The following is a 25,127-nucleotide window of genomic DNA, read 5'->3' on the forward strand; positions in this document are numbered from 1 at the left end:
CCAGCAGCCCACCATACCAAGAAAGTTGTCTTTCCAGATTGTTACACATTTTCGTCAATATCCAAAGTCTACGCTGACGTGGTGTCTTGCATTTAAAGGGTAGGTAAACAAACGGGCCAGGTCCACCCCCAGACCATTTCGCCTGGGGGTCCCTGGAATCTAAAGTATCCACCTCCATCAAACTCAGACTGAGCTGATTGCATACCTTGGTTCTGGTTCACAGCGTTGACTTGACGAGAGTTGAGTGGTCTGTTCTCACGACGGTCTTCAAATCGACGCGGAGACATGTTCCGCCCTTGGAAATTGTCACGTCGAGGTGAAGGTCCTCGTCCTCTCGAAGGATTGTCACGCCACTGCTGCTGCGGAGACGACGGTCCATAGCGACTCAGTCGATCATCACGTTGAGGTGGCGGCTCATAGCGACTCGGTCTCTCGTTACGCCACTGCTGCTGACGCGGTGGAGATCGATAACGCCCTGGATTTCCTCTTGGTTCACACCCTCGCATTGACGGAGAACGGCCTCTTCCTCTTGGTGGAGTTCGTTCTCGATTGAAGAATCGGGGTGGTGAACGACTTCGTCCTCGTCCTTGAATAGGAGGGTCAAAGTGTCCAACATCTTGACTCCAGAGTCCTCTCTCGTACGCACTCTCCAAGTTAGGTCTGCAATCATTGCGCATCCCTGATTCTTGGCGTCTGTTAAACCCGACATCAGGACCTCGACAGCTATCCCCCGGCACAGCCGAACCCCCTTGTGGTTCAGCTTGATTGCGCCATGGCTCAAGTGTAGGCCCTTTCGAGTTACTCGACAGTCCTTGCCCCAAGTAGTAGATGACTGATTCCCACGTAGGCACCAATCCAGCTGTAGACCGATTGCCCTCCCACTGAGTCTGCGCAGTACTCGATACAGTAGGTTGCATGTTTTGCAGTACAGTAGCTTGTACACCCTGTTGAACAGCAGGTTGTCCAGTAGGTTGCACTTCAGGTTGTATCGCAGATTGTATGGCAGTTTGCACAGCTACAGCTGGTGCTTGCAGTGTAGGCAGTGAGGTTGATTGTCGTTGTTGTAGTCCTTGTCCTCCAACTTGTATGTGTTGAACAGGAACTCCAACTTGCAGCTGCAGTCGCTGCGTTGCTTGCGCAACCGACGATTGAGTGCGTTGCGTACTTGCCCGCACCCCTTCAACAACACGACGCTCTCCTCCTTCTTCACTTTCTGCAGGAGACGTTAGTGACCATGCAGGTGATTGCGTAGCCGTAGACGATAGGGCAGCACCATCCGTAAGGTCAATCGCATTCGCATCGCATAGTGATAGGCCAGCAAACAGTCCTTGGCCATCTTCTACCGACGCTACCGCATCCACACGACGTACAGAGTTCACCAGCGACACGGGAGCCCTTAGTTGTCTCTCTTGCAGCTTTCTCGCGAGCTCTGGCTTCAGTTGCTGGCCAGTGAGAGCCGTACACTCGGCATACCAATGTCCTTCTCCTTGACAGTTCGCGCAGTTTGTGCGCTGCTTCTTATCTGCAACGCCCCTTAGATCGCTTGCGCTGTTTGCTTTGTTGCGCTTTGCGTCCTCGGGCTTGACCTTGTCTTTGGTCCGTTCCGACATGAGCAATTTGCATTGAATGCGCGACCGGTTGTCTGGTCTGTGCACGCAGCTGGTCACGCTGGTGTTCAGCAGCGCGTAGTCGTTGTAAAGCTTCAGCCAGTGTAAGTGTCTTACGATCATGGTTGGTAAAGCCAATCGCCGTGTTCACGGGCGAGATCTTTAACCGCTGTACACCGCTGTTCGATAGAAGTAGGCTTGCATGGTGCCACTCCAGCAAACCTCCACAATAAGCCTAGATGGTAGAAAGAGTCACCTTCCTTTGCAATAGCCGTCAGCAATACCTGCGATACTGACTCGTTTTGGCTTGAGCCTGCGCGTCACTAGCTCTTGCAGTAGGGTAATCAGGATTAATACCATCTCCAGCCTCAAAGTGCTGCGTAATCGCATCGTAGAGCATAGCGGCGGGGTCCATGTTGTCGTGGATGTCGTCGATTTTGAACGTCGTACGTAGGTCAACGGACAGCGACAACGCGAGTGGTGAGAATGCCTTGTTCTTGCGCGACTTATACCACACGCGATATTTGTCACGACGCATGCCTTCTACTGCATCGGGAACGCTCAGGGTCATAGGTGATGTCTCCCAGCATCTTCGGCTCGAAGTGCAACGGCACCTCGCTCTTCCAGGCCTTGTAGTCGCCTTTCAGATGTAGCTTGGGCAGCTTGATCGGAGGCGAGTTGATAAGGACCTTGGTGTACTCAGCCAGCTCGCCGTCGTTGTAGCGGCCAGTAGGGTTCATGTTGTCTAGAGGGCGCCACGGATCGTCAGGGTCTCGGTCGCCGTTTTGTTGGTTTAGCGGCGACTGGGGAGGATTGTCAACTGGCACGGATTCTTCCGTGTTCGTCGACGAAAGTTTATGCATACTTTCGAGTAACATTTGGAATAACGGGCGGCCACCCGGGATTCCAGCCAATGAACGAATTAGTCGTTCTGCATCACTGTGCGACAGTGTTGCGTCATTGTTCAAGCTTGAATTTCCTGCCAATGGGGTTGAAGCTTGATCTTGATTGGTCGAAATTCCAGAACTTGTGTCTGGAACGCCAGCAGCCACGTCAGTCGCAGACTGCGCCCTGATTGGGCTCATAACCAGTGGTGACGTAGGGTTCGTCACGGGGGGATTGTTCTCCATGTGTCGATCGCTTCTAAGAGTAGGAGCCATTTAAATGTAAATACACTTAAATGTCAACTTTAGGAAACTAATCAGGAAGTAACGTAAACACGTAAGTGCCGGGCAAAAGGCCGCGACAGGACTGCGGTGTCTGGCGAGGCTGCTCTTCTCTGCTGCTCTCTGATGAGCGGCAGGCGTCAAAACGCAAAGTGTTGAGCAGCCTCCGCCAGAACACCGCTGTACCGCAAAAGTAGATTAGTATACAAATAGCAAATAAGTCAATACTAAACTCTAGATAAATGCACTCTCGTTTGAGTACACCATCTTGGCAGCGCACAGCCAACGATGTCCTTGTGCATACAGTCCTTGGTATAGTCCTTCGCCATTGCACGCATGTGTACTCAGTGTAGCCGGTTGTAGTGCAGCCGCAAGCTGCACTGCCAGGCGCATGAGTGTCCTTGGGATGTGTCTTTGCAGACACTGGCAGTGGACGGTGGCTCGTAGATGGGAGGCACCGGACACTGGCAGACTGCAATGCACTGGCGCTCGACACGCAGGTAAGTTTTATAGCTCACAGTGATCACCTGTCCGGCATGACAACACGTAAGTGTTCGATCCGACAATAGTTTTTGCGCCGCATATTTGCGGATACACGCTGAAGTGATGTCAATTCCAGTTAATGGACAGATATCAGTTCGTAAGCAGAACGAAAGGGTATCCAATGCGATTGCGGAAAGTTTAGAGGCGTTTCGCTTTTTTTAACATGCGTGTGCATGAACATTATGAATTTAATACACGAAAGCATCGATAGGCTTGGTGGCCGTAATGCATTCCGGTCCACTTCACTTGCCGCACACAACATGAAGTGAGCTCAAAAAAGAAAGATACTTTAGTATTATTAATAGCATTAATAACAAAAAAAGCTGCAAGGAATATCATCATTTCAGACTTTGCCCCCAACTTTTTTGTTGCCATTTCAGCGATGTTCGCATGCAGCAGAGCAAGCGGTGCTGGGAGTTTTCAACTAAAAAAGTATTATAGCGCATGTCCTTACCGGTATTCATCCCTCGGCGAGCCTAGCTTGTTTCCAAATTCTACAATAACCTTACTTTTCGCACAAGTTGTGTACTTATTTGTAGGTCTCATATGCTTGAGGAGTCGATATTTGCGTCTTGTCGAGACAACACTTCGTCAAGAAAAAAATGCTCCGTGAGCACAGGCATTGGGATTGCAATCCGTCGAGGCCATCGCTTTCTCGCCTTCTTCGAGGAAACACTTGCGGCGTTGCCATGCGAAAAGCCCATCCCACCTGGGTCGTTGTTCATAACAGCATTTAAGCTTGGTTTCTGTATGTCAACATTTTCTCCATCGTTGATTGGCTGATACCTGTTGCTCAACCCGACGAGCGAGCCAGCACTCACTCCCCCGCACTCAAACGCACAAAGTAAAGCCCGCGTGGTTACAATAGAGCGAGGCAGCAGACCCCCATACAGACGGCTTTCCCCCCTTCCACCTCTCCCGCGTCAAGAAGCCGATGCGCGCTCGGGACATGCCGGCGTCCATGACCACGGAGACTCCTGCCGACGACCAGGAAGACGCGTACTTGGCCCAGCGTCAGTCCACAATGGACTCGGCCACGTTGGACAAATTGTTGATGGCCGAGAAGAACTTGGCACAGGCTGGACAAGCCACTACCAACGTCTGGAAGCTCATTGGTAAACTACCGAGCGAAGAGAGCGAGTCTCCACCGCCTCCTGCGCACCCTACAGGCCTCTCAGCCAGCGTTTCCATGCCCTTACGTCAGAACTCCAGGTCCTCATCCAACCTTTCCGCCTCTCACGGGATTGGTAGTAGTCCTAGACGTCACACCAGGACATCTACGCGACGGAAAATCTCCACACAGGCGTCAGACGACATTGCGGCGGGTAAATTCTTATCCACGGGACCTCCAAGTCCTATTAACGGCAACAAATGGGCGTCAACAGCCCCGTCAGGCTCTAGAGCGGAGCTGACGATTGACACAACAGATACAACCAGCGTAGAAGCCCGAGCGAGTCCTAGATACAACATGGAGATCCCTCGTCCTGAGATGGCCGTGGGACGCAGCTCATTGGGCAATTATGCGCAGAGTAACAGCTTCTACGACCGACCAGGACACTTTGGCGCTCGTGCAACCGACACATTGAGTGACTCGAACAATTATCTAGTGGAGAACGGACGTAGCCGATCCACACACAGTAGCAATGTCTTTGGCTTTAACCGCAACGCGGCGCCCTTGTCCGAGGTGACTCTGTTCACCTTTACAGTCAAGAAGAGTGACAGTGTGCTGGAGAAACTCGGCAGTAAACGCGCCAGTATCCAGCTCCAGGTGGACGCGGACGAGCGGATGCTCTACTTCCTCTCAGCTCATGACCAACGCGAGGAATACAGCTGTGCAGCTGTGACGGCCAAGCCGCAGTCCAGACTGGGTATGCAGCTCAAGATCCAGACGGGAAATGCCAGTGTGAACAAGAAGATCACGTTCTACAGCACCGACGACCGAGCCAACTTCGTCCAGGCGCTGGAACAGGGCAAAGTTATGATCAATAAGAAGACAACGACTGCTGCTACGCCCTCTCGAGCGTCTTCCGAGGCGATTGACGAGACGGCGTCGACAGTTTCCAGCACGTTTGAACGCTCCAAACTCCGAGATTCGATGGTGAGCGACCACTTCCAACTGCTGCCCGGGGAGTCGGTGCTGGAGCATGTTCAGCGTGTTACGAACCTCGTGGTGATGTCCCAGAGCGACCGAGCAGTGCAGGGAGTGCTCAAGATCACGTCGTATCGTATCACATTCGTCCCGTACGACGCGTCGTGGAAGTTTGGCTCGTTTGAGTTGCCTCTGGCTGCTATTGACTTGATTACGCGCGATGGACTGATGCTTCTGATCACGTGCAAGGACCTGAGGACTTTGAGACTCGCCATGCACGACGCGTACTCACGGAAGAAAGGATACGACCAACTTCCGTCCACTCCGGACTTTCGGTGGCTTAACTTGCTCACTCTCCGCATGAAGCCGCCTAATATGATTGGTGCGCTGTTCGCCTTCGACTTTCATACGGAGAAGGCCAAGCAGCGTAGCTGTTCTATCCCGGAGAAGCATAATGGCTGGTTTGTGTACTCACCATTTGCTGAGTATCAACGTTTGGGCTTTTTATCGGCCAAGAAACAGCCGGAAGAGGACGGAGTCATCACGTGGCGGCTTCTCAAGAACTCTAAGTTCCGTTTCAGCCCCACGTACCCTCAGCTTATGGTTGTGCCGTCGCTTATGTCTGAGGAGCAGCTAGTGCAGTCGGCACGCTTTCGATCACGCGCTCGTCTGCCTGTCGTCGTGTGGCGCCACCCTGTGAACAAGAGCGTGTTGTCTCGGTCCAGCCAGCCGAACTACGGCATGGCAGGCAACCGATCCGAACCTGACCGGATACTTCTGCGCGCGTACCGCGACTCAGCCAACAAGAACAGCTCCAACATGTCGCCTCCTCTCCACATTATCGATGCGCGCAAGCCTATCGCCACCAAGGGCAACCGGTTAAAAGGAAAAGGTACGAACTGACCTGCAGTACAGTGCGCTGGGAGACAGCTACTGACATAATGATATCTTTATGGCTGGTATGTGCAGGCGTGGAGAACTCACAGCACTACGACAACGCGACTATTGAATTTATGGGCATCGCCAACATTCACAAGATGCGCGAGTCCTTGGATGCGTTGAAGTGTACGCTAGCTGTCATCTTTGTGCGCGTTCTGTTGATCTTGTGTAGCTGACGTGTGTTATTGCAGCCCTCGTTAGTCCTAGCAGCGTCGAAGATGGCGACAAACATTACCACAATCGTCTCGAGAGTAAGCAGATTCAGTATTTCTACGTGTGATCTGCAAGAAACTGACACTGTGATGTGACACAGACACTCGGTGGCTGAAGCACGTGATGCGAGTACTGTCTGGTGCTCGTAGAGTAGCAGAGGTTCTTCATGAAGACGGTGCGTCGGTACTGGTGCACTGCAGTGACGGCTGGGACCGCACTCCGCAGCTTGTGGCTCTAGCGCAACTTATCTTGGACCCATTCTACCGTTCCATTCGAGGGTTTGCGAGTCTCGTGGAGAAGGAGTGGTGTTCGTTTGGACACAAGTTCGCCGACCGGATTGGCGTGGGCAAAGACATAACTGACCAGCCGAACGAGCGATCCCCAGTGATGCTGCAGTTCTTGGACTGTGTGTGGCAGATGACGCGACAGTTCCCGACGTGCTTCGAGTTCAACGAGAAGTTCCTGATCCACATTTCGGACTCGCTGATCTCCGGACTCTACGGAACGTTCCTGTACAATTCGGAACGTGAGCGTGTGCTGGACAAGGTGTGGGAACGCACAGAGTCGGTCTGGACGCCTGTATTAGAGAACCCTGGACCATACAAGAACCCGTTATACCGACCGACCAACCGGGTGCTGTACCCACGTGCAAACCTGAAGCGTGTGGTGCTCTGGGACGGCATGTTCTTCCGCTGGGACCCGGAAAGTCATCCAGACTACATGGAGTTTATGGATCCAGTGGAGAAGCCTGACGATGACGCGTCAACACATGGCTACGATGAAAACGGCAGTCCTCGAGGCCCCAGTGTGCTTGACCCGCCATCGGTTATGCCCATTGGTGGCGACCTGGAAGACAAGGTCGAACTCGATATCGACGTGATCCACGACTACGACGAGTTCCGGACCAAGACGCTGTCGGACTGCTCGGACATGAGCGACGACGACGACTTTGAGGTCTCCCCCAGTGTGACGGCACGGTACGATGGCTCGTCGACGTTGACGGCTGACGAACTGAACATGACGACGCCAGCAACCAGCGAAGCCGATTCCGAGAGCTCATCGGAGACTCGTGTCCCACTGGACCCAAGCGTGTTGAACCGATATCATCGTGGAGTCGAGGAGCGTACGCGTCAACGCGCTCAGGGTCGGAATATACGGGAAGCGTTGCTGTTGGCGCCAGATCAAAGTCGCATCAAGTACTTGGAGCAGCTACTGAGCGAGAGTGTCGCGCGTGAACTGCAACTTGAAGCAGAACTGGATTCCGTCGTGCACCGACCTGTGCGAGGCACAAATGTGGTCTCGAATGGCACTAATGGCTCTTCTAATGTGGCAGGGGGCAGTGAAAATGGCTCTAGTCACTCCAATCCAGGCGGTCGCAGGCAGTAGAGTTGTGTTCTGGCTGCTACTGGCAAGAGCTGGATTTCGCTTGAGTGTTGCGTGTTTCGGAGCGTTTTTAGTGGCATGTAGGACACGCCACAGCAATAGATTCGTACTCAGTACTCGGTATAATATAGGTAGTCGATGGTTTTTCGCCATTTTTTGTGTGTTTTTGCTCTTTTGACGAAATGAGTGGCGACGAGATGATGGCGGCCATGGGCTTCACGTCGTTTGGCCGAGTTCATCGCGAACGCCGCCGAGTGAAGCAGGTGAAGAGTAAGAGGACGAATGTGTTGCCGCAGTTGATGCCTGGCACGGAGCTGGTGGGCAACAGGGCAGAGTTTGCTGCCGATAGCGTCGAAGAGGGGAGTCATGGTGTGCTGTCTCTTTTGTGTAAGGGCGATGGCAATTGTTCACTTGATGTTGCATTGGGTAAAAATTGCAAGGAAGTTGAAAAGCAACAAAATTACGTGGCAAACTCGCTGTTGCAAGAGCTGCAACTAGAGAAAAATAAATTTAACGAGTTGGAAAGCTCGCAATTCTTCAGTGCTCGTGCTGCCACGAACGCGTTTGAAAAGTTGGGGAAGCATCGATTCTTGAATCGCTCAGCTATGAAACTGGCGACTTTGGATCATATCTTCCAGTGGACTCGCAGCTTCAACCAAAAAGAAACGTTCAGTTTTGCGGATATCTGTGGAGGACCGGGTGGATTCTCCGAGTATCTCTTATGGAGAACAGAGCAAACAAGTGCTGTTCATGGCTACGGCATCACGTTGAAAGACGCAGCGAACAATTGTGACTGGCGTTTACCGTCAAAGTTCCGCGAAATGTTCACGATCTGCTATGGAGAGGACGGAACGGGAGATCTCTACTCGCTTGCAAATATTCGCAACTTCCGTGATATTGTGCGAGGACAACATCCGAATGGTGTGGACTTGGCTGTAGCTGACGGAGGCTTTCTCGACGCTCGCTCGCAATCGAATCAGGTTTGATAGCCTCTGTTGTGATTATTTGCTTGCTGGAAGAATCCTAATCAAGTGGTTTCTGTAGGAATCGATGATGACAAGATTGATATTGGCAGAGGTGCTCGCTATGCTTGGTGTGCTGCGAATGGGTGGGGATTTCGTCTGCAAGACGTTCGAGTTGGCGACGCCTGCTATGCTGGAGCTTTGCTGGATATTGCATCGCTGTTTTCATCACTTCACAGTCGTAAAACCCATCGTACGTAAGCACATTTCTGACATTCATATAAGTAAATTATTAACGTTGTGGATGTAGACTAGTCGCCCTGCTAGCTCGGAGCGATATATTGTTGCGCGAGGACTACGTGCGGGACACCCCACGTCAAAACTTGTCGAGGTTCTAGAAGACCGACTTGTTCGAAGCCACAACAGCACAGCCAAGAACTTCCAACTCCATTTCTTGCGAGAACAAACCCCACTACGCGAAGATGTAAATTTTATTCACTACATGACGACGGTCAACGCGGCTCTAGCCAGAAACCAAATTCAGGCATGCAGACGTATCAACGAGTATGTTGCGAACAAACACAAGAGGAAATCATGGGATGATGACGCTGCTGTTGATCCCCAAGAGTATTGTCAATGCTGGCAGCTTGGCAGGATTCCTCGCCATGGTTGCTAACAAAAACGCAAATGAAATTGTGCAAATGTGTCATCTCTTTCTCATTTCTTAGTCACGTTCTGCAATATCTGCTGGAAGAGATCATTTGCTCCTTCAATCGAATAAACTCCGACACAACTCACGCGCACGCTCTTGTGCAGCATCTTACCCAGTTTCCGTCTAGCGAGAAATGATTTAGCGTTAGGCCAACCATAAAGCGCATCTTCGTACAAGAATCCGCACCTATTCACTGGAGCATGAATGGGGACTTTATGCTCTTTAGCGATCGCCACTAACTCCCGGTATTTTTCTTCTACAGCTTCGCATCCATCCAAGTCTGTCGCAATGATCAACAAAACAATTTTGTTGCATAGTAATCCTCGCCGTACTTCGTGCATTCCAAGCACTAAGCGTCGAGATCGCTTGACGGCTTTGTTCTGAGCATACGCGCGCTCCTACAAAATGTGCAACAATCAGGTAACTGAACCAGGTACTCGTGTTTCATTGCAAATAACTCACCTGCAAAGCTGCAAGTCGTTTCAAGAACAGACCAACAAGAGTTTGAAGCTCGGGTAACTCTGTCAGCTTCATAGTAAACAAACCACCAATGCTGTCAAGCATCTGACACTATAACAATGGGCACATCAATGATCTAGTACCTGAACAATTGGAGTTACGACGCGCTTCATCTCCGTTTTACGAGACCTTGCTGCATCTTCGCCGTCAGAATGACATTTTCCATTTAAATCTTCTAGATGAGCTGCCACGTCACGTCCTCCATAGCGTGACCCATTCATCACTTGCACCACTTTCTCGGCGTCACATTTATCACTAAAACTCACCGTGACTTCACCATCAATCTCATTCAACCACAACTCAGTCACTTCTCCATATTTTGTGAAGATTTGCATCATTTCCTCCTCAACATCAGCCACTTCGTCCGGATCCTCCAGCTCTTCGGGGGTGAGCATTCCATTGATCACCACAGCGACATTATCTTCGTCACTTCGCATTTTCCAAACGCACGTCACCATTTTGCCACCAAACACTTTGTTGTTAAACGCATCAAAAGCCAGCGCTGCGGTTGCCGCGTCTTGAAACGTGGCAGTCACATCCCCCACCAGAAAACCAGTTTTTGCTTTTTTGACAATGACGATTTCTTTCAGCCCAAAGCGTTCAAAATCTGCTCGAACCTCGGCCTCAACCTCCTCGGCTTCATCCTCATCTTCGAGGTCTTCGGCTGTTACCAAACCGCGAACAAGAAATTTGCACCTCTGCAAGGTTTTTCCGTCTTGCAAAATGGCGTTTTTCAATTTTGTTTTGCGTTTGCGTCGTTTGATTTTTGCAGGAGCTGGGGGTGCTGTTTGCGTGACAGCGGTTTGTTGATACAGTGGCAACGGGTTTGATGTCTCTTCCTGACGCTTTTTCCGTCTTCTGCGAGGCCTCTTCACTGCCGATGGAGTTGACGATGTGTTTGTATCAATTGCAGCCTGGACATAGGTGTCAAGCGTCCGTGGAGTTCTTTTTGCTAGGCGCGATTGGTCTGGCATTTTTTGCAAAGATGCCATTTTGGCATTTCTAAGCTGTTTCTGAATATTTCATGCATCTGCTGTGTTATTTTAAGAAAGTTTATGTCAAATCACAAATGCTAAGCTGAAGTGAAGGTAACGGTTTTGCCCCAATTCCCTAGGTGGCATGAGTCTCTCGGGACGACAACAAATTCTGTTGAGTATCTATGGGGCTGCAATGAGAAGAAGAAAAAGTCGTTCAAGAAGCCACAGCGTCCAATTACCAGCCCTGCACTCATCCGACGAGCGAGTAGCGTTCGGCGATCTTCTCCTTTCGTCCATACTGCCAGTAAGGAGCAGCAAAAAGCTGATGAACGAGAAGCGAAGCAAGATATAGAAGACCAATCAGCTTCAGCTGAAGTCCTGTCAACTCCACCGCCACTGGAAGCCTGCGTTCAGGTGACAGAGACACCGAGATCTGCCGCTCAAAGGTTCGTGTAGTATACAGCGCACAGTAAAGACATTGATTGACACGCACCGTCTCACAGAGAGGGAAGGCAACGAAAGGTGCCAACCACAAGAGAACGTAGTGGCTACCTTGTAAATATCGTCAAAGGAGTCGGTAGCGCTACAGAAACCAGCAAAAACACAGTCATTTCACTGTACGGGGATGGATTTCTTGAAATTCCACTAACGAAAGGGCCAAAACTGCTTGGTAGCTGTGGGTTTTCAATCAGTATGCTGTTATTCAAAGCTGATGACACACAAAAACACAAATCAAGAGTGTAAGAGTGTTTTTGTTTCGATATTCTGTGTTAGGGATCTAACGCACCAATGAACCATTTCGTAGTGACAAAGATGGAGTTCGACATACAGCACCAGAGCTGGACGACACTGGCGACTTTGTGCGGTGGCTTTGCTGTGGTAGCACAGACCGCAGTATCGTTGGCTGCTTAGCTGAAGGAAGTGTACTCGCCAACAAACCACGCGGTTTTTCAAGCGGCTTTCAAGGTTTGTAACAATGATATCGGTTATACTCTTGGGTAGTTCGACACTGACCTTATGCAACTACATGTAGAGCTTAACGAGTCGACACCGAGATTGTTGTCTGCTAAATTTCACGTCGAAGACGCTGACGACGACGAAGCTACGTTCTCAATTTATGACCGAGGTGTCCACTCGAATTACCGGGAGAAAGGAGAAGATGGAGGTATTCATGTTCGCTGGAAAGGATATGAGTGTTGGGCCAACAATCACGAGGTGCCAAGCAACCGCTGGGTCCATCTCAAAGTCACGTTTGACTGTCGATAACTCCAGATATTCTTCGACGATGAGCTGGTCGACTGTGCAAAAATTCAGCCTATCAAGGCCGTTGGTACAGCGATATCACGTGGAAGACGCACGAATGATAGCTCTGCGTGGGTCCAAACACCATCAAGCTCCAACTCGGTTTATGTAGGAGGCTACCCTTCTTCTTTCAAGCTATCAAGTAATCATCAGCTATCAGAAGAATTTCTCATATCATTATCGATTCCTGGAGTAGGTTGTGTGTGTGACAACTCGACGTTCGAGAACGTTGTAAATGCCCATCGGTGTTTTCTGGCGGTCAAATGCCCCTCCTATGTGGACACCCATTTCACAAATCAGCGGAACGTGTGGCGTGTCTAACAAGAGTCAGTCATGTTGCTGGCAAAATTCTTCGACGGTGCTCATTGTGACGTAGGAGTGCCAAACGCAAAATCATTCGAGAATCTCTTGCTGGCTGTCGTCCAGTCTGGCGATCTTCGTGTTGCGATTGACTATGCTGCAGACGTTAGTATCCAACGCAGTCACGACCACGTCTGTCGATCCCAAGCCGAGCAGAAAAGGAGTGCTTTTATTGCTGGTATCGAGCAAATGAGTCCTTTACTAGTTGTAGCAGTGAATTCTCGTTCACCTATTGGTTCTTTTGAGATCGCAATGGAACTTACATGTACAGATAGCAACCCCGTCGTCGTGGTGCTACACTCAATGAACGCTAGTGGATGTTTCCCAAAGTTGGAAGATGCCAAAAAGAAAATTGAGTCGATCGTGTTATTCGAGGCGAAGCGATCTCCAGAAGAAGAAATCCAGATTCAAGCATTCCGTCATTTACTCGCAGTAGCAAACCAAACACGTCACAACAGAGAGCGAAGTTTCATGGACTCAGTCATCAACCGCAAACTAGTTTTGACGGAACGAAAAGTGGCTGTCGTGTTCGAGAAAATCGGCTTCTTCTTCTCCTCCACAGAGTTGCAGGAGGTTGTGAGCTACCTGAAACGTGTCCAAGACAATTATTCTCGAGCGCATAATCATCGAATGGACGATCTGCCGAGTTTGTCGATGCTGACGCCAACGTCAACTGGACTTTTCACGCTGCCATTTATGAAAACGCTGCTGGTTTCCTCGACAATGATGAGCGATAACGGCGGACTTAATTCACCGTGGCGGTTCGTCTGTGTACTCGTTGACTACGATTTCCAACTCGTTGATTTCGTTCATGACGGCTGTCCTGTTACAAAACGAGGAGGCTTTTCGTACCGTAAAGGCCAGTCCATCTATAACTGTATCGTGGATCGATTATACCTTCGTCTCACGGCTTTATCGAACAAAGTATTCGCGTTCTGCTCTCTTTACAGAAAACTGCAGAAGACGTAAAGGAAGAAACAAGAGGCTCAAATTTTACGCGAACTTTGTCAAAAGTGCGTATCCAGCTGGAAAATATGGAAGAGTGTCAAATTTTGGGATTGCTTGACACGAAACCTCATGCAAACTGTCGATGGTTTACTCTGGCAGCGGTGTATCGGTCCGAGAAAAACAATCAATGGCAACTTCAGGCTATCGGAAGGTGTGGAAATGCCACGTCAATCTACGCTAGTATCGATGAGCTAAACGCTTTACTCGTGGAGATGAGAATGATCCAGACGTACGAAGTTCGAGTGTAATATATCGAAACGGGCAGTGAGAAGGCAACCCCAGCAACATTCGTCAAGACTGCGAAGAAATTGTTCATCGCCTGGCAAAGAACATTCGATTCGGTCGAAATGGCCGCATCGTGTTGGCTCCGATGGTGGGAAATGGTGACAAACCGAGCTTGCGAATAGCGCTAAAGTTGCAGGAAATGGAGAGTGAAATCGACGTGTACACACACCGCAACGTTGCCAACCGCACCTTACCGACGATTCAGTCGGTTTATCGCTCACTACTGCGTATTTTATCCCAACACGAAATCAAGGAATGTCTACAACAAAACTTCTTCGCTCCGCAGAATCGAAAAGTGAAGCGACATGTCGAACGTCGAGTCGTGAGTGCTCAAACAAATGTTCCTGTTGAAAATTTGCATGTTTTTATCGAAAGGAACGTCTCGCTGGGCTCGAATCTAGCGAAGACTGTGCTCCCGATGCTAATGATGGGGTCTCGGCTCATGTCCATTCGACGTCGCTTGCTAAAGAAACGTGTCACTGAGATCACACGAGGGGTAGCACAAGCTTTTGTCCCTGACTGTTTCGCTAATGCGCTAAAGCGAGTAACGATCGCCACGAGTTTGAATGTCAAATTGATATCTGTCGTTCGTGCGCGTGCACTTTTAAGGCGAGTTATGCGTCAACGATACGAGAGAATCAAAAACTGCATACTTGAATGTGCTCGGAAGAGGGAACAGGCTCGAGAATACTCCCAGAGCTTCCCGGTTCGACTGCAAAAGCTCTTTGCAAACTCGTTGGTATTGTCAATTTCTGAGCGTGATTTACTACAAAACTTAACGAGAGAAGAACTGGCAGAACTCGATCTTATGCTGCGTGGAGTGTCTGTACCATCTAAGGAGAAGACAGTACTGGACGAACGTCTCCTGCTTGAGGTATGGGCGAACAAGGCTTCGTTTACATCGGCAGATATTGCCGAAGATGATTTAAACAGTGAAAGACAAAAAGCAAATTCCTCGGATGGTGTGTGAACTCAAACCATGAAGAAACTTCGGATGAAATTATTACTCGTGACGGATAGCGACGGGCGAGCGAATTGTCGTCTCGTGCCGGGAAGTTATTCGCTGTACGTCTTCCATCTCGACTACTTCGAGTGAACGTCACTTGTTGCAGTGTACCCAACCATCTCAGCGTCAGGACTCGCTAGTGGTCCAGCGACAGCGACGTCGTCAGTGCAGGAGATCGTGATTCCGCTGGACGTGTATCGATGGACTTATTCTCTGCAACTTGTGGATTATTTCCATCCTCACGTCAACGTCAAACTTGCAGGCATCGCGCTCCAAATCACAAATAATTGCAGCTTAGAAAGACAAGTTGCTGTCACCGACGCCAATGGCTACGCCACTTGGGATGTCAGTAAAGGGTTGTACGCTGTCGCCGTGTTGCGTGAATGCAGTTGCGTTCTCTACTCCGCTTTAAAGCAAGTAGTTGTCGATGGTGGTTGCTATCGCACCTCAAGGACAATTGCCATGCCTGTGCTGCTCGGTGGCGTCAAAGTGACTGTGCTAGTAGTTGCTACTACCGACACAAGTTCCCATCTGACCAGCATTATATTCCACGCCATCGGAAGTGTTGCAATTGTTGCAGTGGATAAGCGACGCAATGCACGGATTCCAGTTAAAAATGACGCGGCAATAAAAGAAGAACCGAGTGAAGGCGACGTGTCTGTGGGGAACTCACGAACATTCAAGTTGCAACTTGGCACTTACCACTTGAGAGTCACATCGGATGATTATTTCCCAGTGTCAGTACCAGTAAAAGTCACGTGCGCGAGTAGTAAAAACTCAAGCGAGACATGGCAATCGATACCTCGCAGTATTAAGTCCAACGATCAGTACTGAGCGAACATTCCGCGTAGTTCTTTCCTGCGTGGATGAAGTGGAGAGTTTGGATCTAATTCTCGAGGTCTGGAAGGATAAAGCGATGAGTGGAAATGTATGGCGACAAAACTCGGATAATTGCATCGGACATGTGGAGCTCGAGACGATCAACAACCTCGACGGGTGTGAGTATCAGTCTCTGCTGCTCCAATGTCAACAAGGGTTGACGTACAAATGCATCGTAGCGTCGAGGCTTTCTATGACGCAGTGCTTACGCCCTCACGTGCAGATCTACTCGTCTGCGGGGTTAATTTACCAGTGCTCGGACCCGCCTTCGATCGGCGAGTTGTACTGGCACGTATGTTCCTGGGATACTAGCGGAATGTTGGTCTCCTGCGAGTCGGAAAGTCTAGTGCTTGGCTCCCAGTGATGCGAGAACTGGCTTACAGACTGAAGAAATGACGTCCAGACCTTCGCTTGCCGCGTTGTCCGAGAGCTGTAGAATGGTGGCATAGATCACATCCACGTCCACGGACTGGCGAAGAGTGTCCACACTCAGTAAAGCGTCCAGTAGCTCCAGAGTGACAACCACAAGATCCACGTCTTCTTCGTAAAGAGGCCAGCGAGCAAGCGGCTCGTGTAGCGTATGAGTGACTGTGTGCGGGTTGGCCATACAGAACGCCACCACGTGGAGCAGCAGCTTACGCTCTGCTCGGATTAATCCGCAAAGGATCATGAACGAGTGCACGTTCTCCGAAGACACGACCGGATCGAGCAAAAAGCCCATGAAATCGCTGATCCACGGGTGATTCTCCATCTAAATTCCAGTCAAAGCAATGCCATTTTAGGGACTGACAACCGTGTGGTTAAGGGAGACAGCAGTACGCACCTGGAAGTCGTCGCTTTCGGCGCATCCGACCAGTACCGTAGCCACAGCTTCGGTGCGAAGACGTAAGAACTTGCCCCACTGAGATCCGTCCAGCATCGAAGGCAGTAAAGGCAACACCAGTTCATTGGCCAGTGGATGAATGTCCTCGCGACATGCTGCAGCGATACGCGTGAGACCCGACACGATACGGTTCGCTGTGGACTTGGAGTACCGATCCAGTTGACTGATCGCCTGGCACAGCGTCACAACGGCAAGCTGACGACACGAAGCGTACTCGGTGTTGGCTTCCGGAACGGAAGACAAGCGTAGAACAGCCAATACATCACCGTACACTCGTGGGTCTGCAAGAGTGCCAGCGATGTTATGCAAGAAGTCCACTTGGCACGTAAGCAAGTTGGCAGCGTCTGGATGGTGCAGCCAAGAGAGGAAAGTCTCCACGAGTGTGTGTCGTATCGCAGAGCATGCTGCCTTTGCGCTACGTCGCTCAGCTGACTGCTTCTTGAATGACTTCAGCGCGGTCTGCAGTGAACACGAACACGCCTGTGAGATGTTGAATGCATCCATGTCTTTCGCTTACCTCAAGTCGAGGCATCACTGTTCTCATAGCCTGGAAAGCTCCTTCAAGCGTCGGAGTTGCAAGTTTGTGCTGGAACAAACAAACGTCCCGGATCGACTCGAGTAGCGCGTTGATAAAGTCAAAGTCGGGAAGTGCAGTCAGCTCGACATTGTTCAGTCTAAAATAAAATAATATTCAGCAAACCCAGCGCAACAAAATAAATCAAAATAGGGCACGTACGTGTGGGTCATCTCGTCAAGAGGCGTAGTAAGTGACGTTGCGCTGTTTGCCACCTTGTCGACCGCGGAGCCACTTGCAATTACCCGATACAGTACAGCCAAAGCCTGTGCGGCTACCACGCGTCGAGTGTCCACTTCCAGCCACGAGCAGAGAACTTTACAGCATTCCTCCTCCAGTTTCTTGACCACCGACACGGACGAAGCTTTCTCCTCTGCATCGTCCACGATCTCCGACTTGGGCTCAGCTGTCGGTTCGAACATCGCATTGGCAGCTGATAATTTCGACTCGTCCGCTTCCATCTCCTCGACAAATGCAGGGAGCGTTAGCAACGCGAACGTATTGAGTGGAGTGTACGGAAATTTGGCCGCCAGAAGCACGGCGACAGTCGTTGCCAGCTCCAGTTTAACTGCGTCCGCGACAGCTGTATCCTGGTTGTTGCCTTCTTGTATCAGAAGTTGCAAAAGTTGCAGCAACACGTCCGTAAAAATGGATTCTCGAGCCCCCACGTGTGTTTGCAATGCCACAGCTGCAAACTCGCACGAAGGACGCAACAGCGCATTCATTTTCTGCGCTGTCTCCTCTGCGCCGACATTGTCGTCCTTGAAAAGAGGGAACAACCATCTTAACTGCTTCAACACGTCAGTAATTGGCACGTGGTCACTGAAAGACTCGAGAACTCGCGTAGATCCCATCAATGCCACCGCTTTGAGGCCGTAGAAACACTTGTGCGTCCAGACAGGACACCGCAACACTTTGCTAAACGCATCACGGTATCTCTGCAACAATGGAATCATCGCTTGCCGTTCTGTCACATAGCGAATAGACTGCAAAAATTGGCAACAGATAAAATATTAGTTGCCACTTTTAGTCAGCGAAAATTTGCCGATTTTTATCCACTTTACCAGCGACGCGGCGGATAACAGCGTCCCCAGTTCCACTTCATCGTCGTGAACAAGCGGCTGGTGATTGGGTGGGGATGGCAAAAACTCGTTAATGGCGTCGTCGAGCTCCTCAATCACTTGCAACAGGAAGACAAAGGTGGCGTCCACACCAACCCTCGTGGAGTGCACGCACTCCTGCACATAGGCTGGCAAATACGGGAAATCAGAGACAGTTGAGCGTCGGTAGTGGCAAAAGGCAAACCATACCAGCGACGCCTCCTGATTGAGGGTCCAACAGGGCACGCGCCAGGTCGCGGCGGGTTGAAGACGTCTTAGGGCTCGTCGAAGTGTTCGTGGCCATCTCAAAAATGGCACGCAAGGCTGGCAAATACGGGAAATCAGAGACAGTTGAGCGTCGGTAGTGGCAAAAGGCAAACCATACCAGCGACGCCTCCTGATTGAGGGTCCAACAGGGCACGCGCCAGGTCGCGGCGGGTTGAAGACGTCTTAGGGCTCGTCGAAGTGTTCGTGGCCATCTCAAAAATGGCACGCAAATCATGATTTGGCGCCCGTTGGTTGGCTAAGCGGGAAAGCCACACAAGGTTCTTACAAATTTCAAGTGTTTCAGAATGACAAAATGGGTCAGCGTCTTCAACTTGTCTTGAGTAAAAGGGCTCTCTTATTTAATATTTGCTTAAAGTTTTTTTTTAATGAGACGGCAGAGAGTTGGCAACTGCATCAAGTTGATGCCATCAACGGGGTTTAGCTTACATTGCGGTCATCACCGCTTGATTTGGAGATGTTCCGCCTGCGTGCACTCTAGCGCCGGCAAGGTGTCGATGCGCGACGACGCCGAATGGCGTTCCTACAACACAACTACAACGTCACGACAGCTCTTGCTGCAACACAATGGGCTTGTAGCACCACAACGAGTGCCACAAGAAGCAACTCTAGAAGGGTCGATCGTAATCTATTCGTGATATATTTCAGAAACCTCGAAACTTACGATTCCACTTTGACAAAATTTGTGATAGAAGAAGGCACATTCTGCGACGATTCGATCGAAACAAACAGACTTGAGAGATAAATGAATCCAGACAACACAGATGCAGGCGCTTGTACCAGCACCGCTAGTGAAGATCTAACGCCCCTAGCGCCTCCATCCCCTCCTGCCACACGCCATAGCTACTCTCGAGCTCACAATTCGAGGTTGTGCAAAGAGCTACTACGCTCTAAACTCCGGCAAATTCAACGCATGGAAGAGAAGTTGCAGATGCTGACTCAACACTCGGAGAAGCTAATACAAGCTCGGGATGAGCTCGCCTCAATGCTCGCCGAAGAGAAAGGTGATGCAACACGCCTAGCAGTTGCAGTTGGGGCCGTCGCTTTGGACAGAGGCTACGTGATGTCATACAGTTTGATGCTGGAGGAGTGCTGCAATATAATGCTTGATAGGCACTAGTGAGTCAGCGTTAAAAGTGAAGCACGTTAATCTATTCGTTGTTATGCAAAACCAAACAGCTTTATTCTATTTCATTAGTGTTGCAAGCAGAGCTTTATCCGTAGCATTCACTATTCGATCGAGCTTGTTGGATCGAGTTGTCACTTCAGGCTGCGAAAGAATCATCCAAAGTATTCTGAGTCTCATGGCAGCAACATCATCACGTGTGACAGCAGTTCTGGAAAAGCTGAAGCTATCTCTCAGCATCGCATACGCCTGAGCAATGCACAACACACCGCACGACGTTCCGTCTGGTTGTTTTTGAGCGTCAAGCCATACTGCGCTTGATTCTAGCGGTGACTCGGTGAGCCGCATAGAGGAATTATGCCAGTTTCGCAGAAACGGTGCCACAGTAACTTCGTAAGTATCTTCCATCGCCGCCCGATACGAGCCGTTGCACAAAGGCTCATAGCAGTAGGGGGTGAAGGTGGGTGGATCTTGACGGTAGTTCATGCGCACCATGATTATTCCCCAGTGGTTGTTGTTCAAGGGAACGGGCATAACAGCGTAATGGTACATCGAAACACAAATATAATCAAACAATGAGTTCATGTACCTGTTGTACTTGGCCCGGGTTTCCGAGCTTCTAACCCGGTAACACAAGTAGTTCTTCGCAGCGTAATCCGCCAGTATGTCATTAAACTCACTCCAGTCTTTAAATGCTTTCTTCGGGAGCTCCGGCACATAATTTGACACTGATGTGTGGGATTTCTTCATGGTTTCCCGAATTTGCCAAGTTTTCGTTCGACGTGTAGGCTTGCGAGCTGTGTGGACTTGCGCAATTGGCTTGGGAACGGGATCTGTGCTTTTACGAGTCTTCTTAGCTGTCGGGTCTGTACTCATTTCTGGCTCGTCGATCTGGGAATGAACCCGTTTTTTTGTGTGCTTTCTTTCAGATCCCGAGCCTTTAACAATAAAGCAAAAATATTTGTAGCAACATATGAAGCAACACATAAGCAACATAGTCAGCAACATAGTCAGCAACATAACCAACAACATACGCAGCAACTTAACAAGCAACACAAATGTAGACGTACGCAAAGTGAGTTCCTGATTGGTTTCATTGAGGTTGACTTTGTGTAGTACGGTCCCGCCGGCGTCACGAATCGCAGTATTGGCATCCGCTGTGCCATTTTCGACAGTGATTTCCGTGGCACCATCGATTGCCTTAATGTGCCCCTGTCCAGATACCGGTTTCATGTCGTCTTCAGCAGCTGTATGACTGCTCGCAACCTCTTTCTCGGCCTCCTCTCGCGCAGCTTTCTCGGCCTCCTCTCGCGCAGCTTTCTCGGCCTCCTCTCGAGCAGCTTGCACAAAGCGTAGAATGGATGCCTCAAAACCTAGTAATTTAAACAGTGACAATTAGTATTTTCAGGTAACGTAACTGACTTGGCGTACCCGTCACATGTTGTTCGCCATCGCACTTCCTTTTGTCGTCGAAGTCCTCTCCATCGTTGACTTCCTTGGCATTGTCCGTATTGTCTTTGAGCCTGTCGATGCTGGTGTCTGCGTGACGTCCTTGATCGACGGTCCGAATAGTACTGGGGATATCTTCGAGATCATCGTCCCGTCCGTCAGCAGGATCGCGCTCCGGGTTATAATCCTCATCATTGTCATCGTCCACTGCAAAGCCTTGGACAGCAAACACGTAGTCGATGGGCTTACGCTCGCGTAGGGTAGCATTTGGCGCTTGTGTGCTCGTGTCGAACGGCCCAGAGGATGCATCTTGCGCTTAATGCAACGCAAAAACAAAAGAAACAAAGCGGGTAAGCAGACACGATACACTACGTCACATGGCAACAGCTTACCCGACGTGTCCTGCCCGGGCGCGCTTGCAGGCTTGGTTATCATTGGTCCAGGAGAAGAGTGCGTAGCTGCATCAGCAGCTAAACGTGACATCAGCGTTGTGTTGGTAAATCGATTTAGAAACTTAATACAAACGCGACTTACCAGGTGCGTCGATTCTCAGCGAGCTCGCGTGTGGTGGCTTCGACGGTCTCCCCTTCTTCTTCGTCACGTCCTTCCCTCCCTTAGCTCTCGTCGCTGAGCTTAAGGGGCGCGCGTTTGCCTGCCAACCCTTCTTCGCTGGTGTCATACTTGCTGGAGGCTGGTTTCTCGTGTCTGTATTCAAAATACAAAAATGGGAGGCTGGAAATGATTTGGGGGGATCGTACTTAAGTGCGAAAACTGGATCTTGCGAATTTTCAATTTAGTCGGAAATTTTCACAGTAAAGAAAACGTAGATAAATTACGTAGCAACACAACACTCGATTGTGTTGCTCTCAACCTGATGTCGTGACGTTGTAGCTGTGTTGTAGGAACGACTCCGGACGACGCCATTGGATTTGTCTTTCTTTTAGACTTCTAAAACGCGCCACCGAAGACCATCGAAGTAACATCGTCGGTCGATTGCAGATACGGTACCTTGAGCTCCAACCTGTACATGCAATCCAGGTTGGACGGCGTCGGACCAGGTGCCATCGCCGAGTTGTGCAAGTGTGCTATTTATTAGCCAGCGGTTTCGCTGCTGGACGAGGCGATGTTATGAATCCTGTAGCGCGCGTGCAATTGGACCTCGGCTGCGCTTCCCACCCGAGAGAACGACGCCGACAGCAGATATTTTTTTTCTCCAAAAACGCCGATGTCTAGAGCTGACATGCGAAAGCTGGCCCATGGAGCCAGCACAGTCTGTATTTGCAAGTCGCATACATGTACTTGGTCCACCGCTGAGCGGTGGACCTCGCAACCGATGAGTGCAATTGATGCGCTCTATTTTTCACGATAAATTCGAAGATGCGTCGAAGCCGTTTGCCTTGTCTGCTGCGGGCTTCTCGGAGAAGTTCTCCGGCTCACTTTCCCTCCAACTCCTGTCTGCTGGTGCTGAAAGCAAACTGATCGAGCGTTGCTGCAGCTGCTGGCTGGACGATGATCTGGCCCACGCATATACATGTTTAGAAGCTGTATCGTACGACCTCAGCTCGAACGGAATTCCAAGTCCGACGTTGACACTTTGACCTCACATCTACTGTACAGTAGTGACCAAAGCTATTGAAAGCTGATCCGCATTTTCGAATTCCCAAAGGTTGATACTAAATTGCTGTCAGCTTGCACTCAACATTACAGGAACAGTACACATTAGATGTTTTGTGCGACGCCGAAAACCATGGTCACATTGCGAATCAAGTCGGAGCTTAGGCTACACTACAGGTACCGGTAACAACTTACTCGGAAATGATGTTGGCTTATAGCCATTAAAGCAGTTACATGTACCAAATATACTTTTTACTACATTAAAAGCGCTGACTCAGTCACTTCTTTTGCCAAACGTTGATCTTCTTACGTCCCAACATTCTGACCTTCTCTTTTTCAAATCGGCGATGTAGCCAATTCGGCTGTGCAGAGAGCGGGCGTCAAATCAACAAAAAACAAGAATGACGGGAAAATGGATCATGTCTCGACGCAGCATCGATTCAAGAGGGGGACCAAACTCGTCGCCCACAACCGAATCAACCTCGTCGCAGTGAAACATGGCGTCCGGAGCCGTCGTGCAAGTTGAAGGAGAAGCTGCCGCCGAGCTTCATCCGCTAAGGATCCGTGTGTCCACGCCCGCGCCCTCCGGTCCAGACAGTTTAGACACCCCCGACGACAGCTCTACACGAGGCACCAAGCGCCGGCGTGAGGAGGCCGCGCTGTTCCTGGAGAAAACGTACGAACTCTTGGAGCGTTATCCACCTGACCTGGCCAGCTGGACGGCCAAGGGCGACAGCTTCGTTGTCAAGCAGCCCGCGGCGTTCGCGGAGCACGTGATCCCCACGTATTTTAAACACCGCAAGTTTAGTTCCTTCGTGCGGCAACTGAATCTCTATGGCTTCCGCAAGGTGCGTACCACATCAACGTCAACTGTGGAGGAGGCGGAGGAAGAGGACGCGAGTCCGAAGGATTGGTGGGAGTTCCGCCATGAACGCTTCGTACGAGGCCGCAGAGACCTGCTCTGTGAGATCCGGAGACGATCTCCTAGTGATGCAAGGACGTCCACGCCAGTGTCCGGGACTCCAGTGGAGCGTGTCGAGTTTGAAGAACTACGAGCCGAAGTGAGCGGTCTACGCGAGGAGATGCACAAGATGCAGAGAACCAATCAGCAACTCAATGGGTTGCTACAGAATCTGTTGCAGCGTTTTAGCGGATCTGAGAACGACGGTGGCAAAAGCGCAAACCGACAGGAGTTCACCCCGACTCCAGCTTTTACCAACTCGCCTTCTGTAGCTCAGAGTCAACCGAGATCTCTGCCGTCGATAGCATTGCCCAGTCCAACAGCTAGTGCCAGTCTAAGTGGTCCTCAACTAGCCTTACTTCAGCTCCGTCAGGGCCTGCAACATCAGGGTACACCACGGGAGATCTTGACACCTCGGACCCCTGCTTCGAGATCCTTTCACTTACGACCAGTGCAGTCGTTGATGGTTAAAGTGAGTCCAAGTAGTCGACCAGCTCCGAGTCCACGACCGAACCACAACTTCGTCGGCACTCCTTCATACAGTCAACAACAGGAACAACTCAACAGAAGCCGATGGTACCAAACCAAACCACTTGCTCAGCCATCTCCGACTGCAAGTCGCTCGCCAGTGAAGCGTCTTCGCGTAGACTCAGCTATCTCTGTGTCGGACTCTCAAGTAGGCTTCGGTCTCCGCTCTCCAGAGGACGCAGCAGTGCGTGAACTAAGTCGAATTGCCTCGGAGATTCGCTCCGAGTTGCTAGCTTGTATCACTGCCCGTGTCACCGGTTTCCTGCGTGTCCACCGCGAGCAGACCGAGCCAACACGTGACGCTGATGCTGACGCTGTGGGCGAAGCTGTGGGCTCGGATATCCGTCACCAACTCGCTCTACTACAGCCATCGACTAGCACAACAGACCCGAAGCTCTTAGATGCCGAGACAACGTGCATGTATCGCGTGGAGATTCTCAAATATATCTCCCGTGAGCTGCCACGTGCTGTCCAGGATGCAGTTGACAAGCGACTGCCGGCACCGGAGAAGCTCAAGCAACGGCCGGCAAAAGACCGGTCGCTACTTGCACTGCTAGTGCAGAAGGCTCAGAAAGCTCTGGAGCGACAGATGCACACGGAGACTGCCGCAGTAAGTACAGGACGTCGCTGAAAGAGGTTTTAATATTTTGATTAAAG

At 50.5% G+C, this 25,127-nt stretch overlaps 7 protein-coding genes across 7 annotated transcripts; 5 read left to right on the top strand and 2 right to left on the bottom strand.

Moving 5' to 3' along the window:
* Positions 1-4,250: 4,250 nt before the first annotated feature.
* On the top strand, positions 4,251-7,943 carry PITG_06929 (myotubularin-like protein; the record flags this gene model as incomplete). Its single annotated transcript, XM_002904860.1, has 4 exons — positions 4,251-6,297; positions 6,375-6,470; positions 6,536-6,595; positions 6,658-7,943. The coding sequence occupies 4 exons, from the start codon at positions 4,251-4,253 to the stop codon at positions 7,941-7,943; spliced, it is 3,489 nt and encodes a 1,162-aa protein (XP_002904906.1).
* Positions 7,944-8,239: 296 nt separating this feature from the next.
* PITG_06930 (FtsJ methyltransferase domain-containing protein, putative) lies at positions 8,240-9,578 on the top strand (the record flags this gene model as incomplete). The annotated part of the gene is made up of 2 exons (XM_002904861.1): positions 8,240-8,920; positions 9,213-9,578. 2 exons carry the CDS (start codon positions 8,240-8,242, stop codon positions 9,576-9,578), a joined length of 1,047 nt encoding a protein of 348 aa, XP_002904907.1.
* A 292-nt stretch (positions 9,579-9,870) lies between these two features.
* PITG_06931 (uncharacterized protein) lies at positions 9,871-11,107 on the bottom strand (the record flags this gene model as incomplete). Its single annotated transcript, XM_002904862.1, has 3 exons — positions 9,871-9,894; positions 9,947-10,012; positions 10,400-11,107. 3 exons carry the CDS (start codon positions 11,105-11,107, stop codon positions 9,871-9,873), a joined length of 798 nt encoding a protein of 265 aa, XP_002904908.1.
* A 696-nt stretch (positions 11,108-11,803) lies between these two features.
* On the top strand, positions 11,804-12,376 carry PITG_06932 (uncharacterized protein; the record flags this gene model as incomplete). Its single annotated transcript, XM_002904863.1, has 3 exons — positions 11,804-11,850; positions 11,916-12,076; positions 12,144-12,376. The coding sequence occupies 3 exons, from the start codon at positions 11,804-11,806 to the stop codon at positions 12,374-12,376; spliced, it is 441 nt and encodes a 146-aa protein (XP_002904909.1).
* Positions 12,377-12,745: 369 nt separating this feature from the next.
* On the top strand, positions 12,746-15,564 carry PITG_06933 (uncharacterized protein; the record flags this gene model as incomplete). The annotated part of the gene is made up of 6 exons (XM_002904864.1): positions 12,746-13,704; positions 13,755-14,009; positions 14,063-14,939; positions 15,051-15,157; positions 15,212-15,459; positions 15,524-15,564. 6 exons carry the CDS (start codon positions 12,746-12,748, stop codon positions 15,562-15,564), a joined length of 2,487 nt encoding a protein of 828 aa, XP_002904910.1.
* Positions 15,565-16,115: 551 nt separating this feature from the next.
* PITG_06934 (uncharacterized protein) lies at positions 16,116-18,986 on the bottom strand (the record flags this gene model as incomplete). The annotated part of the gene is made up of 7 exons (XM_002904865.1): positions 16,116-16,701; positions 16,774-17,292; positions 17,351-17,507; positions 17,570-18,393; positions 18,472-18,656; positions 18,718-18,831; positions 18,893-18,986. The coding sequence occupies 7 exons, from the start codon at positions 18,984-18,986 to the stop codon at positions 16,294-16,296; spliced, it is 2,301 nt and encodes a 766-aa protein (XP_002904911.1).
* Positions 18,987-23,478: 4,492 nt separating this feature from the next.
* PITG_06935 (HSF-type DNA-binding, putative) lies at positions 23,479-25,101 on the top strand (the record flags this gene model as incomplete). The annotated part of the gene is made up of 2 exons (XM_002904866.1): positions 23,479-23,829; positions 23,890-25,101. 2 exons carry the CDS (start codon positions 23,479-23,481, stop codon positions 25,099-25,101), a joined length of 1,563 nt encoding a protein of 520 aa, XP_002904912.1.
* Positions 25,102-25,127: the final 26 nt, after the last annotated feature.

The sequence above is a fragment of the Phytophthora infestans genome, genomic scaffold (genome assembly GCF_000142945.1).
Source record: "Phytophthora infestans T30-4 supercont1.10 genomic scaffold, whole genome shotgun sequence".
In the NCBI taxonomy this organism is placed as follows: Eukaryota; Oomycota; class Peronosporomycetes; order Peronosporales; family Peronosporaceae; genus Phytophthora; species Phytophthora infestans.